The 16612-nt window shown below is 45.7% G+C and overlaps 1 protein-coding gene across 1 annotated transcript; it reads right to left on the bottom strand.

Moving 5' to 3' along the window:
* Positions 1 to 9539: 9539 nt before the first annotated feature.
* Positions 9540 to 16265, bottom strand: LOC140112541 (NACHT, LRR and PYD domains-containing protein 12-like; the record flags this gene model as incomplete). The annotated part of the gene is made up of 3 exons (XM_072132528.1): positions 9540 to 11262; positions 15948 to 16013; positions 16094 to 16265. Coding segments are annotated over 3 exons (1961 nt in total), but the record flags the coding sequence as incomplete, so codon positions are not given.
* Positions 16266 to 16612: the final 347 nt, after the last annotated feature.

Below are 16612 nucleotides of genomic sequence, written 5' to 3'. Positions count from 1 at the left end.
ATTCTGACAAGTATGCAACTGCAGTAATACATTGCAGTATAATATTCTGACAAGTATGTTGCAGTAATACATTGCAGTATAATATTGTGACAAGTATGCTGCTGCAGTTATACATTGCAGTATAATATTCTGACAAGTATGCTGCTGTAGTTATACATTGCAGTATAATATTCTGACAAGTATGCTGCTGCAGTTATACATTGCAGTATAATCTTCTGACAAGTATGCAACTGCAGTAATACATTGCAGTATAATATTCTGACAAGTATGTTGCAGTAATACATTGCAGTATAATATTGTGACAAGTATGCTGCTGCAGTTATACATTGCAGTATAATATTCTGACAAGTATGTTGCTGCAGTTATACATTGCAGTATAATATTCTGACAAGTATGCTGCTGTAGTTATACATTGCAGTATAATCTTCTGACAAGTATGCAACTGCAGTAATACATTGCAGTATAATCTTCTGACAAGTATGCAACTGCAGTAATACATTGCAGTATAATATTGTGACAAGTATGCTGCTGCAGTTATACATTGCAGTATAATATTCTGACAAGTATGTTGCTGCAGTTATACATTGCAGTATAATATTCTGACAAGTATGCTGCAGTTATACATTGCAGTATAATATTCTGACAAGTATACTGCTGTAGTTATACATTGCATTATAATATTGTGACAAGTATGCTACTGCAGTTATACATTGCATTATAATATTCTGACAAGTATGCTGCTGCAGTTATACATTGCAGTATAATATTGTGACAAGTATGCTGCTGCAGTTATACATTGCAGTATAATATTCTGACAAGTATGCTGCTGCAGTTATACATTGCAGTATAATATTCTGACAAGTATGTTGCAGTTATACATTGCAGTATAATATTGTGACAAGTATGCTGCTGCAGTTATACATTGCATTATAATATTGTGACAAGTTTGCCGCTGCAGTTATACATTGCAGTATAATCTTCTGACAAGTATGCTACTGCAGTTATACATTGCAGTATAATATTGTGACAAGTATGCTGCTGCAGTTATACATTGCAGTATAATATTCTGACAAGTATGCAACTGAAGTTATACATTGCAGTATAATATTGTGACAAGTATGCTGCTGCAGTTATACATTGCAGTATAATATTGTGACAAGTATGTTGCAGTTATACATTACAGTATAATATTGTGACAAGTGTGCTGCAGTTATACATTGCAGTATAATATTGTGACAAGTATGCTACTGCAGTTATACATTGCAGTATAATATTCTGACAAGTATGCTGCTGCAGTTATACATTGCAGTATAATATTCTGACAAGTATGCTGCTGCAGTTATACATTGCAGTATAATATTCTGACAAGTATGCTGCTGCAGTTATACATTGCAGTATAATATTCTGACAAGTATGCTGCTACAGTTATACATTGCAGTATAATATTCTGACAAGTATGCTGCTGCAGTTATACATTGCAGTATAATATTCTGACAAGTATGCTGCAGTTATACATTGCAGTATAATATTCTGACAAGTATGCTGCAGTTATACATTGCAGTATAATATTCTGACAAGTATGCTGCTGCAGTTATACATTGCAGTATAATATTCTGACAAGTATGCTGCAGTTATACATTGCAGTATAATATTCTGACAAGTATGCTGCTGCAGTTATACATTGCAGTATAATATTCTGACAAGTATGCTGCTGCAGTTATACATTGCAGTATAATATTCTGACAAGTATGCTGCAGTTATACATTGCAGTATAATATTCTGACAAGTATGCTGCAGTTATACATTGCAGTATAATAGTCTGACAAGTATGCTGCAGTTATACATTGCAGTATAATATTCTGACAAGTATGCTGCTGCAGTTATACATTGCAGTATAATATTCTGACAAGTATGCTGCTGCAGTTATACATTGCAGTATAATATTCTGACAAGTATGCTGCAGTTATACATTGCAGTATAATATTCTGACAAGTATGCTGCTGCAGTTATACATTGCAGTATAATATTCTGACAAGTATGCTGCAGTTATACATTGCAGTATAATATTCTGACAAGTATGCTGCAGTTATACATTGCAGTATAATATTCTGACAAGTATGCTGCTGCAGTTATACATTGCAGTATAATATTCTGACAAGTATGCTGCAGTTATACATTGCAGTATAATATTCTGACAAGTATGCTGCTGCAGTTATACATTGCAGTATAATATTCTGACAAGTATGCTGCTGCAGTTATACATTGCAGTATAATATTCTGACAAGTATGCTGCAGTTATACATTGCAGTATAATAGTCTGACAAGTATGCTGCAGTTATACATTGCAGTATAATATTCTGACAAGTATGCTGCTGCAGTTATACATTGCAGTATAATATTCTGACAAGTATGCTGCAGTTATACATTGCAGTATAATATTCTGACAAGTATGCTGCTGCAGTTATACATTGCAGTATAATATTCTGACAAGTATGCTGCAGTTATACATTGCAGTATAATATTCTGACAAGTATGCTGCAGTTATACATTGCAGTATAATATTCTGACAAGTATGCTGCTGCAGTTATACATTGCAGTATAATATTCTGACAAGTATGTTGCAGTTATACATTGCAGTATAATATTCTGACAAGTATGCTGCTGCAGTTATACATTGCAGTATAATATTCTGACAAGTATGCTGCAGTTATACATTGCAGTTAGACAGGGCAGGAGATAGGTAAGATGGCAGAGAAAAACTAACAATTCTGTTTGTCTCAAAATATTTTTAATTTTCTCCCTGTTTGCTATAGTCATTGTACTTGCCCACCGTCCATCTATTCCACCAGTACCAACTATCCACATCCCTGCTTCACTTCTTCACTCACCTTTATACACCACTCACACACCCTATACGTTATGTAACCATACTAACCTATCACAGCGAGGCAAGAAATAACTTCTTATAAATATCTGAAGCATCTTTTGTCTGGACCTACCCTCTGCTTATTTTAACTTTCACCATCTCACAATCCTTCCACCCATCATTCCTACTGGAACCCACATGCCATTGATACTCACCAACTCACAGAAACCTTGCCGACATCACAGTCCCCCATTTCTGCATTGACCTGTCCTCCCCTGGCTACTAACCACTATAATCACACTGTCAGAAGCGTTAGATGAGATGGCACCGCTCACTATCCGAAATTTTCAACACAGACGCAGGCGACCTTAGCACATGGACAAAAATCCCTTTCCTTCGGCAGTGCTCCAAGATTGCCGAATGTCTGTGGAGAAAAATTGCGCACATCTGCAGACTTTCTACACTTCAAATTTATGATCTAAACCTATAACTCTGCCCTTCATCTCTCTAACAACCCCAAAAGGCTCGTTGATACGCTTCACCCTTACTAACACCAAAGGTGCAGCCACCTGTGACAGACCTTGGGGCTGAAGATCCGGCACCTACTTTAAAGATAAAGTTGATTGCATTCGCCAGGAAATAATTGCTCAATCCTCTCCCCCCACTAATCCCCTTCCCTCCCATACCTTATCTTGTTCACTCTCTTCCTTTGAGCCAGTCACAGTGGAAGAAGTGTCCAGGCTCCTCTCCTCTGCTCGCCCCACTACCTGCACTAGTGACCCCACCCCTCGCCCCACTACCTGCATCAGTGACCCCACCCCTCGCCCCACTACCTGCATCAGTGACCCCATCCCCTCACCCCACTACCTGCATCAGTGACCCCATCCCCTCGCCCCACTACCTGCACTAGTGACCCCACCCCTCGCCCCACTACCTGCATCCGTGACCCCATCCCCTCACCCCACTACCTGCATCAGTGACCCCATCCCCTCACCCCACTACCTGCATCAGTGACCCCATCCCCTCACCCCACTACCTGCATCAGTGACCCCATCCCCTCACCCCACTACCTGCATCAGTGACCCCATCCCCTCACCCCACTACCTGCATCAGTGACCCCATCCCCTCACCCCACTACCTGCATCAGTGACCCCACCCCCTCACCCCACTACCTGCATCAGTGACCCCATCCCCTCACCCCACTACCTGCATCAGTGACCTCATCCCCTCGCCCCACTACCTGCATCAGTGACCCCATCCCCTCACCCCACTACCTGCATCAGTGACCCCATCCCCTCACCCCACTACCTGCATCAGTGACCTCATCCCCTCGCCCCACTACCTGCATCAGTGACCCCATCCCCTCGCCCCACTACCTGCATCAGTGACCCCATCCCCTCACATCTGGTACAGTCTCTCTCCCCAGCAGTCACTTCTCACCTCACTAACATCTCTCTCTTCTGGTGATGTCCCCTCTTCTTACAAGCTGTTACCCCATTACCAAAGAAACCTTCCCTGCTACTTCTCTGCTGACTCCTGACTTGCTCCCCTACAGCAGAAGGGACACGTCCTCCATTCTCCAAGAAGCTGATTCTAGCACCAGATGTAGGAAGTGATTCCAGACTTGTAGAGGTTATAATACTCATACAGCGCCAGGCCCAGGGCAGTCTTGACCCTGAATCTCAGTCATCCAATGCATCTATGGTTTGTAAAAATATACTGGTGAGTTTGCTTCAGGCTGATTATCTGTAAGAAGTACGGTGAGGGCTCTACACCCCTCATGCAGAGCCTGGGAGGCACAGGGGAGGGAAAATGGAAACTGTTGGAATAATAATACTGTATGCAACAACTACTTTTGTATGTATTGCATGCAGAGGCGGACTGGCCATAAGACCCACCGGGAGAAATCCCGGTGGGCCGACTCGTTTGGGGCCGGTCCGGGCCGGTCTGACACTGGTGGGGCCGGTGAAAAAAACAAACAAACATGAAGTGACAGACCGTGCTGAAGGCCATAGGAATGGGAGGCCGGGCGCAGCGCTGCAGGGACTTCCCCCCCCTGCTGTGTTCCTGTTCTCTGATGCCTCCTGTGTCACGTGACCCGCGTCATGACGTCCCCTGCGCAGGCCGGCATCTCTCCCAGCTAGGTTTGAAGGTCCCGAGCACTGCTGTGAGCAGTCAGCTCAGAGACCACACAGGCAACCCCCCCCCGCGAACGCCCCCCCCCGCGATCGCCCCCCCCCCGCGATCGCCCCCCCCCCCCCCCGCGATCGCCCCCCCCTTCCTTCCCTGGATTGCAAGAAGCAGCCTCCTCTAAGTACAGTATGAAGACAAGCTTATCTAATGAGAAGAGAATTTACAGGGTAAGTGTATAATTTGTATTGCTGCTGCATGGCTGGTTTGTATGTTACATGGGGCTGCATGGGTTGGTTTGTATGTTACATGGGACTGCATGGCTGGTTTGTATGTTACATGGGGCTGCATGGCTGGTTTGTATGTTACATGGGGCTGCATGGCTGGTTTGTATGTTACATGGGACTGCATGGCTGGTTTGTATGTTACATGGGACTGCATGGCTGGTTTGTATGTTACATGGGGCTGCATGGCTGGTTTGTATGTTACATGGGGCTGCATGGATGGTTTGTATGTTACATGGGGCTGCATGGCTGGTTTGTATGTTACATGGGGCTGCATGGCTGGTTTGTATGTTACATGGGGCTGCATGGCTGGTTTGTATGTTACATGGGGCTGCATGGCTGGTTTGTATGTTACATGGGGCTGCATGGCTGGTTTGTATGTTACATGGGGCTGCATGGCTGGTTTGTATGTTACATGGGACTGCATGGCTGGTTTGTATGTTACATGGGGCTGCATGGCTGGTTTGTATGTTACATGGGGCTGCATGGCTCGTTTGTATGTTACATGGGGCTGCATGGCTCGTTTGTATGTTACATGGGGCTGCATGGCTGGTTTGTATGTTACATGGGGCTGCATGGCTGGTTTGTATGTTACATGGGACTGCATGGCTGGTTTGTATGTTACATGGGGCTGCATGGCTGGTTTGTATGTTACATGGGGCTGCATGGCTCGTTTGTATGTTACATGGGGCTGCATGGCTCGTTTGTATGTTACATGGGGCTGCATGGCTCGTTTGTATGTTACATGGGGCTGCATGGCTGGTTTGTATGCTACATGGGGCTGCATGGCTGGTTTGTATGCTACATGGGACTGCATGGCTGGTTTGTATGCTACATGGGACTGCATGGCTGGTTTGTATGCTACATGGGACTGCTGGTGCGGCTGAGGTGTCTGTTACATGGGGCTACGTGGCTGGTGTGGCTGAGGTGTCTGTTACATGGGACTGCATGGCTGGTGTGGTTGAGGTGTCTGTTACATGGGTCTGCATGGCTGGAGGGGCTGAGGTGTCTGTTACATGGGTCTGCATTGCTGGTGTGGGCTGAGGTGTTTGTTACATGGGGCTGTGTGGCTGGTGTGGCTGAGCTGTATGTTACATGGGGCTGCGTGGCTGGTGTGGCTGAGGTGTCTGTTACATGGGGCTGCGTGGCTGGTGTGGCTGAGGTGTATGTTACATGGGACTGTATGTGGCAGTGTTACTGGTTGTGAGGTGGCTGTATGTAGCAGTGTTACTGGGGGCGAGGCGGCTGTATGTAGCAGTGTTACTGGGGGCGAGGCGGCTGTATGTAGCTGTGTTACTGGGGGGAGGCGGCTGTATGTAGCAGTGTTACTGGGGGCGAGGCGGCTGTATGTAGCAGTGTTACTGGGGGCGAGGCGGCTGTATGTAGCAGTGTTACTGGGGGGAGGCGGCTGTATGTAGCAGTGTTACTGGGGGCGAGGCGGCTGTATGTAGCAGTGTTACTGGGGGCGAGGCGGCTGTATGTAGCAGTGTTACTGGGGGCGAGGCGGCTGTATGTAGCAGTGTTACTGGGGGCGAGGCGGCTGTATGTAGCAGTGTTACTGGGGGCGAGGCGGCTGTATGCAGCTGTGTTACTGGGGGCGAGGCGGCTGTATGTAGCTGTGTTGTATAGTAGTTTATAATAGTTGTATTCTTGTACATTGGAGGCAGTATTATAGTAGTTATTTTCCTGTACATAGGGGGCAGTATTATAGTATTTATATCCCTGTACATAGGGGGCAGTATTATAGTAGTTATATTCCTGTACATAGGGGGCAGTATTATAGTAGTTATATTCTTGTACATAGGGAGCAGTATTATAGTAGTTATATTCTTGTACGTAGGGGGCAGTATTATAGTAGTTATATTCTTGTACGTAGGGGGCAGTATTATAGTAGTTATATTCTTGTACGTAGGGGGCAGTATTATAGTAGTTATATTCTTGTACATAGGGGGCAGTATTATAGTAGTTATATTCTTGTACATAGGGGGCAGTATTATAGTAGTTATATTCCTGTACATAGGGGGCAGTATTATAGTAGTTATATTCTTGTACATAGGAGGCAGTATTATAGTAGTTATATTCCTGTACATAGGGGGCAGTATTATAGTAGTTATATTCTTGTACATAGGGAGCAGTATTATAGTAATTATATTCTTGTACATAGGGGGCAGTATTATAGTAGTTATATTCCTGTACATAGGGGGCAGTATTATAGTAGTTATATTCTTGTACATAGGGAGCAGTATTATAGTAATTATATTCCTGTACATAGGGGGCAGTATTATAGTAGTTATATTCTTGTACACAGGGGGCAGTATTATAGTAGTTATATTCCTGTACATAGGGGGCAGTATTATAGTAGTTATATTCTTGTACATAGGGTGCAGTATTATAGTAGTTATATTCTTGTACATAGGGGGCAGTATTATAGTAGTTATATTCTTGTACATAGGGGGCAGTATTATAGTAGTTATATTCTTGTACATAGGGGGCAGTATTATAGTAGTTATATTCCTGTACATAGGGGGCAGTATTATAGTAGTTATATTCCTGTACATAGGGGGCAGTATTATAGTAGTTATATTCCTGTACATAGGGGGCAGTATTATAGTAGTTATAATCTTGTACATAGGGGGCTGTATTATAGTAGTTATAGTCTTGTACATAGGGGGGCAGTATTATAGTAGTTATACTCTTGTACATAGGGGGCAGTATTATAGTAGTTATACTCTTGTACATAGGGGGCAGTATTATAGTAGTTATACTCTTGTACATAGGGGGCAGTATTATAGTAGTTATATTCCTGTACATAGGGGGCAGTATTATAGTAGTTATATTCTTGTACATAGGGGGCAGTATTATAGTAGTTATATTCTTGTACATAGGGGGCAGTATTATAGTAGTTATATTCTTGTACATAGGGGGCAGTATTATAGTAGTTATATTCTTGTACATAGGGGGCAGTATTATAGCAGTTATACTCTTGTACATAGGGGGCAGTATTATAGTAGTTATATTCCTGTACATAGGGGGCAGTATTATAGTAGTTATATTCCTGTACATAGGGGGCAGTATTATAGTAGTTATATTCCTGTACATAGGGGGCAGTATTATAGTAGTTATATTCTTGTACATAGGGGGCAGTATTATAGTAGTTATATTCTTGTACATAGGGGGCAGTATTATAGTAGTTATATTCCTGTACATAGGGGGCAGTATTATAGTTGTTATATTCTTGTACATAGGGGGCAGTATTATAGTAGTTATATTCTTGTACATAGGGGGCAGTATTATAGTAGTTACTTTCTTGGTTATCAGAGAAGGTATTACAGTATTAAGTTGTGTTCTCTTAAAAAAAGGTTTATTCCTGTACAAGGAGGCAGTATGAGTTTCTTTCTCTGTGCTGTACATGTTGATTTAGACCTTCTATAAACAGTTTGTCTGCAGTTTAGTAACTCCACCCACATCACATGGCCACGCCTGCTTGTTTTGACCCCGCCCACAGAATGGGGCCGCTTTAACAGTTTTTTCCAGGGCCACTTTAAATTCCCAGTCCGCCCCTGATTGCATGTATGAGCCTTTGTCTGGGGACATTGTAAATGTCAATAAAGTTGGGCTGTCAAAGAAAAAAAAAAAACTCTGAGACAGGAAGTGACAGCACAGACATCTTTCCTTGCTGCAGATGGACTGATAGCAGGACAGACATGTTCTCCTGTGTGCTGAGAAATTCTTTTACTATTCCACTACTGGAGAATGATCTGCAGAATCTGCTGCTAACAAAAACAAAGTGAGAAATAAGTTTTTAATGGGAAATCTGTATCGGAGGATTATATATCAATTTCTACAACCATTTGAGCAACTTTGGTTTAGACCAAATTGATTCAGACCCAAACGGGCAAATTTATTAGGAAAGTAATGGAGATAATGGAGAAAATAAAACAAGTCAGAGGAACCAAGTAAATATCCGAATCATAAATGGAGATAACAATGAATTCAATGACTGGCCAGACATCTAGACAGAATTGTACACATGATTATAGCATGGCACTGCTGTACTGCTGGCAGGGACTCCTTGCATCATATATCGCTATGGACTCTGTGGATCGTGACCAGCACAAGTTAGTGAGTATCCGACCTCAAAATGTAAGGGCTGAGAGATCCAGGACAGGAGTGATTGTATGCACATAAGACTCACACAGCTACTAAACAATTAACCCACCAGTTTATACAACTGTCATGAAAAAGATTATTTATTTTACCTCATATACTGGAGGTTGTGTAGCGCTGGTGCAAGTTTTTCCAATCCGTTAGGACCTATAGAACATCCAGATAGATCAAAATCTTCAATATTTTCACAGGTTTCCATGATGAATGATAACACGGTGCAGTCTAGAACCGACATTCGAACATCAGAAAGGTCCAATGTTCTGTGTGATTTTAACAATTCCTGCACAAGATCCTTATTCCGGATTTCGAATAGATAAAAGAATGTCCTGAGAAGACGCTTCTTGTAATTCAGCCTCTCTTCTTCTCCTCCTCCCTTCAGCATCTCTTCTTCTTCTCCTCGTGTAATGAAGTTCTTCAGCCAAGTGATGACGTCTATGGAGGCCGGAGCTGCTGGTGTGTCCAGGTATCCGGTTAGTAGTGACCTGGTGGTGGCATCTGATAGACCACACAGGAAGCGGAGGAACATCTCACCTCGTCCATCAGGATAGGATTTGGCTTTCTCTAGTGATTTCTGTAACTTCTCAGGAGAATAATCGGCATAATGCACAAAGGCAGAGAAGAATTCCTGGACAGTGAGATGTAAGAAGGAATAGGACACAGGTTCCTCCGATTCCATCAGGAAACTTGATAAGAGCTGTGACTTATTGTCCACATGGAAAGACTCCAGATCCCGACCATCAAATATAATCGTGTGATTCATGACCCCATGTTCTGCCATCCATCCCATGGACTGCAGGAGCTTCTGGGCGCCACTTTTCTCCGGGCTGTGATTGGACAGGATGTTGGCGACAAATATGGCAAAGAGCTGGGTCACGGTTCTGGGTAATAATGAGACCTGCTGGTCACTACTTGTGGTCTGGAAGCTCCTGGATAATACTGTACAGATGATCCAGCAGTAGGACGGGATGTAACAGAACGTGTACAATGTGTCATTCTGCCTCACATAGGTAAAAGCCTTTTCTGCCAGTTCAGGGTCACGGAAGAAATTGTCAAAGTAAATCTTTCTTTCTTCTTTGAAGAATCCACTGATTTCTACCATTCGCTGGAAATCCTTACAATCCATTGATGCCAGTCTGGTCGGGCGACTGGTCATCAGAACAGAACAACCATTAAGAAGAGACTTTCTCACCAAACTGACCACAATGTGACCACAACGTTCCGGCTGTTTAGGGTCGGAGCACAAGTGACGGGATGTGAAATCCATTGTCTGATTGCTTTCATCTAATCCATCAAATATAAAGAGAAGTTTCTCTGGATCTTGTAGGATGTTCCCGAGCTGCTGCCACAGATATGGGTAATGATGAAGGATCAGGGTCTCCAGACTAACCTTATCCCATCTGTTCAGTTCCCGGAATTTGAAGAAGAAGACAAAAGAGAATCTTTGATAGAGATCGCCCTTCACCCAGTCATAGACAATCTTCTGCATCAGCGTGGTCTTCCCTACCCCGGGCACTCCGCTCACCAGCACCATATGTGGTACCAGTCTGGACCGGTGGCACCAGCGGAACATCTTGTTGGGGGAAATACGTTGTAATTCATGATGTTTCTTCTTTACATATTCCTCATGTTTTGCCCCAGTCCCTATGAGCTCATTCTCAGAGCGTTCCCTAAAGTGATGAGTGGAGACAATGATGAGGGTCACATAACGTGTGCAGAAGGGAAAACTCTCCTCCTCCTGGTTACATCTCGGAGGTTTATTCTCTATCAGTTTCTCCGTTTTCTCATATAAATGTTTCTTGTGATGGTTCTGGATTTCTATGGAAAAAAAACACAGAAGATAAAGGTTAAATTAAAAAAAATTAGAGAACACACATTTTATTGAAATTTATAGTGAAATTACAAAAGGAAATGTCCGAGATATTCGGTTTATTAGTTTATGCTCATTTAAAAGTGTAATTCCGGGAGCAGTCCATCCTGGAGAGCTGGTGACAACCATAGAGCAGAAGCCGTGATCATCTATGGTGATACTCTTACCCTATGTCAGGATTCGGGATGCGTGAATCCACCATGGGAGGTGGTACTAGCCGACACCTGGGATCCGACTCTAAGTGGCACCTGGTCTTCACCAGAGCCCGCCGCAAAGCGGGATGGACTTGCTGCAGTGGGGTGCCACCAGCTCATTCCACAGGTGCGACTAGCCCGCGATGGCAGCCGAGGTTGAGGTACCTTAGCGGAAGACAGTCACGTGGTCAGGTCAAGGCACAAGGTCAGGGCAGATGACAGAGATGCAACGTCAAGTCCAATGGGGGTCAGCAATGGGAGGTCCAGGCAGATGGGAACGGGAACACAGGCACACAGGAACGCAGGACATGGAAAGTCAGGAGCAGGAACGCAGGATACATGGGAACACAAGGGAATGCAGGAGACACAGGAATGCAGGAGACACAGGAACGCAGGATTTTTCTAAGGCTGTGAGACACAAAGATTCGACAGGATGTGATGGGAGAGGCAGGTTTAAATAGCCTTCTGAGAAAATGGCCACCACCGGTTAATGGTGCGTTGTCCCTTTAAATTTCCTGAAGCCGGCGCGTGCACCCTAGGACAAGGGGACACAAGCGCACTGAGCAAGGTCAGGACTCAGGAGTGGGGACAGGTATGTAGCGCTGGCGCTGCGGGGAGCGAGGGGCACGGGTGAGCCCGCAACCCGTGACAGTACCCCCCCTTGGGCCTCCCACTCCTCTTGGGCTGTAGAAATCTCTGCAGGAGATCATGGTCCAGGATGTTGTCTTTGGGCTCCCAAGATCTCTCCTCCGGCCCGAACCCCTTCCAGCAGGAGGAGATACTTGCTGGGGGAACCAGTTCAGGATGAAAGGCATGAGTAGGGAGACATGGAAGGAGTTTGGAATGCGCATGGTGTGAGACAGGACTTCGAAAGGACCCAAGAATCGTGGACCAAGCTTGTACCCAGGAATCTTCAGCCGGATGTACCTACCAGGATAACCAGACCTTGTCACCAGGAGAGAAGACAGGAGGAAGTCTGCATCTCTTGTCAGCCTGGAGCTTGGTACGGGCGGAGGCCTGTAACAATGAAAGGCGAGTTTGCTCCCAGATGGACTTCAGATCTCGTACCAACTCCTCAACAGCAGGGACATCTGAGGACACAGGCAGAGGAAGAGGAGGGAGTGGATTATACGAGTGGAGTCCAATTATACGAGAATTCCGCCCATGGCAACAGAGTGGACCAGTCGTCTTGACGGGCAGAAACAAAATGACAGAAGTAACATCCCAGAATCTGGTAAACACTTTCCACTTGTCCATTGGACTGAGGGTGGTAAGCTGAGGAGAAATCCAACTCTCCTGCAGTTGGCTGCAGAGAGAACGCCAGAAGCAGGAAACAAACTGAACTCCCGGTCAGCGATGATGTGTAGAGGAAGACCATTTAGCCGTAAGATATGTTGAAAGAAGAGGCTGGCAAGACATAGAGCAGATGGCAGACCTAGAAGAGGGACATCTTCGAAAACCAGTCTGTCACCACCCAGATGACGGTTTTGCCAGAGGAAGATGGACGGTACGTGATAAAGTCCATAGCCACGTGTGACCACAGACGACTGGGTATCAGCAACGGAAGCAGGATACCAGCCGATTTAAGACGGGAAGGCTTATTACAGGCACAGGAGGTGCAGGATGCCACAAAGTCCCAAACATCCTTGACCAAGTCAAGCCACCAGTAGTGGCGAGAGATGAGGGCCATGGAGTGTTGCACCCCAGGGTGCCCAGCCAGGAGTGTAGAGTGTCCCCAAAACAAAAGCTGTCTGGAGGTACGAGAGGTTCTTATGATCTGTGTAAACATAGACTGGATGGTGAGCTCCCTGCAGAAGATAATGCCATTCTTCCAGTGCAAGTTTGACGTCAAAAGGTCTCTATCCCCTATAGAGTAATTCTTCTCTGCGGTAGAAAAGGTTTTGGAAAAGAAGCCGCACGTGAGCGTTCTGCCCTTAGGCCCCTTCTGGGTGAGCACTGCCCCTGCACCTACAAAAGATGCATCCACCTCCAGGATAAAAGGCCTCTCAGTATCGGGTCTAGAGAGAACAGGAGCCTTGGACTTTAACTTTGTGAAGGCTTCTTCAGCCACCAAAGGCCAGAGGCGTGGATTAGCGCCCTTCTTGGTGAGCGCCCTGGGAGAGACTAGCGCCCTTGGGAGAGATCAGAGTAGAGAAATGTGGGATAAACTGCCGGTCGTAGTTTGCGAAGCCCAGGAACCTCTGGATGGCTCGGAGACCTTCTGGACGTGGCCACTGCATAACTGCCCACAGTTTGGCTGTATCCATCTAGAGACCTTTGTTGGAGATTATGTAACCGTGGAAAGGTAGGCTTCATTGGTGGAACAGACACTTCTCGAGCTTGGCGTAGAGACGATTATCCCGTAGACGGCCAAGAACTTGCCCGCACCTGAAACTGTTGGGACTCAAGGTGTGGGGAGAAGACCAAAATGTCGTCCAAGTAGACCACGACACACTTATACAGCAAATCTCAAAAGATGTCATTGACAAATTCCTGGAAGACAGCTGGAGCATTACAAAGTCCAAATAGCATCACAAGATATTCAAAATGTCCACCTCAGGTGTTAAATGCTGTCTTCCGTTTGTCACCTGAATGAGGTTGTAGGCCCCATGCAGGTCCAGCTTGGAGAAAATCCTGGAACCGTGCAGGTGGTTTAAGAGCTCCGTGATCAACGGCAGGGGAAAGCGGTTCTTAACAGTCAATGTAAGGATGCAAGAAGTTGTCCTTCTTGGTTACAGAGAAGAATCTTGCACCCGCAGGTTTTGGGAACGGAGAGCGGGTACACCCAACCACGGGGAGGAGAGGTACCCTGCAACAAATCTATTGGGCAGTCGTAGGGATGATGTGGTGGCAATGACTCTGCCTGCTTCTTGGAAAACACGTTGGCAAAGTCCCTTGAACATGTTGGTAGACCTTCCAAAGGCTTAGGAGTCACGGAGGAGGCCAAGACGGGTACTAGTAGAAATACCACCATTCAGCGGGACTGACACTCTGGACCCCAACGCAGAATCTCTCCCGTCATCCAGTTAAGGACTGGTGCATGGAGCTGCAGCCACGGAAGGCCCAACAGGATGGAGGACGTGGACCGTGGTAATACATAAAAAGACAGTCTCTCCTTGTGCAGCACACCAACCTGCAAGAACAGAGGCTTGGTGCAGTACTGGACCTGGTCAGAGAGGATTTGGACACTGACAGAGGAGATGACCACTGGGAGGCGCACCACTGGGATGCGATTCCAGGAGACCAGAGCGGCATCCACAAAGTTCCCTGCGGAACCGGAGTCCAAGAAAGCAGAGGCCTGGATCTGTTTGCCAGTGCCAATGCTGAGAAGCACCGGAATCATCAGGCGTGCAGAAGCTTTGCTTACACCTAGGGATGCTTCTCCCAAGAACTGTCAGGATTCGGGGTGGGTGAATCCCCTGGACCACCGCGGGAGGTGGTACTAGCCGACAACTGGGACCGGAGTCTATGTGGCACCTGGTTCACCAGAGTCCAACGCGAAGCGGGTTGGAATTGCTGCGGCAGGATACCACCAGGTTGTTCCACAGGTGCGACTAGTCCGTGGTGGCAGCCGAGGTTGAGTTACATTAGCGGAAGACAGTCTCGTGGTCGGGTCCAGGCACAGGGTCAGGGCAGGCAGCAGAGATGCAACGTCAAGTCCAATCCGGGGTCAGCAACGGGAGGTCCAAGCAGATGGGAACAGTAACGCAGGACACGGGAATTCAAGAGCAGGAACACATGGGAGCAGGATTGCAGGATACACGGGAAAACACCGGAACGCAGGAGACACAGGAACGCAGGAGACACAGGAACGCAGGTAAATCGCAATAGAGCTTTTTCTAAGGCTGTGAGGCACCTGGAGAGGCAGGTTTAAATAGCCCTCTGGGAAAATCACCAGCACCAGTTAACGGTGCGTAGGCCTTTTAAATTTCCTGAAGCCGGTGGGTGCGCACCCTTGGACAAGGGGACGCGAGCGCACGGAACGAGGCCGGAACTTAAGAGCGGGGACAGATGTGTGGCGCTGTGCCTGAGAACAGCAAGGGGCACGGGTGAGCCCGTGACCTGGGATATGGGTCGCAGGAACACCCATGACACCCTACAGGTGAATGATGGATTGCTCTGGGTAAGTGGGAGCCCCATAGGCCATCAGTCTGAGACCACCCTATTAAAATCTAAAATTATAGGTGTTTCTCCAAGAAATTTGGGGCAATTAGAATTTTGGTAGAAAATGATGATAGATCATAAGTGCTCTTACTCATTACTTACCCCTATAAGTAATAAATAAGAGAACTTTTAAAGATGAAACAAAAGATTGATGCACATTATTTTTCCTTCCACATTGGAGCGGTCCACTTGCTCTATCTCGTTTGGTGGGATTGGTTTATGTTCATTGAGACTGGGACCAATGTTATGTAAATCTGTATATAATGTGCACTTACCTCTCAGCGCTGGGGGTAGGTTGTGTCCTTCTTCATCCAATAGGATTTCCCCCGGCAGATCCTCACCTAATAAGAAATAAGAGATTTGTAACTTATAAAACTTAAAAAATAAAATGCTGAGTGACACATGTCATACACAATGTTACCTCTGTGCCAGAGCTCCTCCAGTACAGCGTCCAGGACCGGGGAACCGTGATCCTTCCGTAATACATGAAGACTGACCCACAATGTTATCACAGCTTCTGCTCCTCTCCCGAAAATATCCTGGAGTAAATCCTGGGCCAAGGTTTTTCTATCATGTTGTAGATCCTTGTATTTCTAGGACACAAGAAAGGTCAGACATAAGGGTCAATATACAAGGAGACGGGATACACAGGGTTAGGGGACACCTGTATATAACACAGAGGACACCTGTATATAACACCTGTATATAACACAGAGGAGCCTGTATATAACACCTGATAACACAGGGGACACCTGTATATAACACCTGATAACACAGGGGACACCTGTATATAACACCTGATAACACAGGGGACACCTGTATATAACACCTGATAACACAGGAGACACCTGTATATAACACCTGATAACACAGGGGACACCTGTATATAACACCTGTATATAACACAGAGGAGCCTGTATATAACACCTGATAACACAGG

This window comes from Engystomops pustulosus, unplaced genomic scaffold (genome assembly GCF_040894005.1).
Source record: "Engystomops pustulosus unplaced genomic scaffold, aEngPut4.maternal MAT_SCAFFOLD_832, whole genome shotgun sequence".
NCBI classification, from domain to species: domain Eukaryota; kingdom Metazoa; phylum Chordata; class Amphibia; order Anura; family Leptodactylidae; genus Engystomops; species Engystomops pustulosus.
The sequence above is the reverse complement of the archived record's forward strand: the minus strand, read 5'-3'. Positions and strand labels throughout refer to the sequence as shown.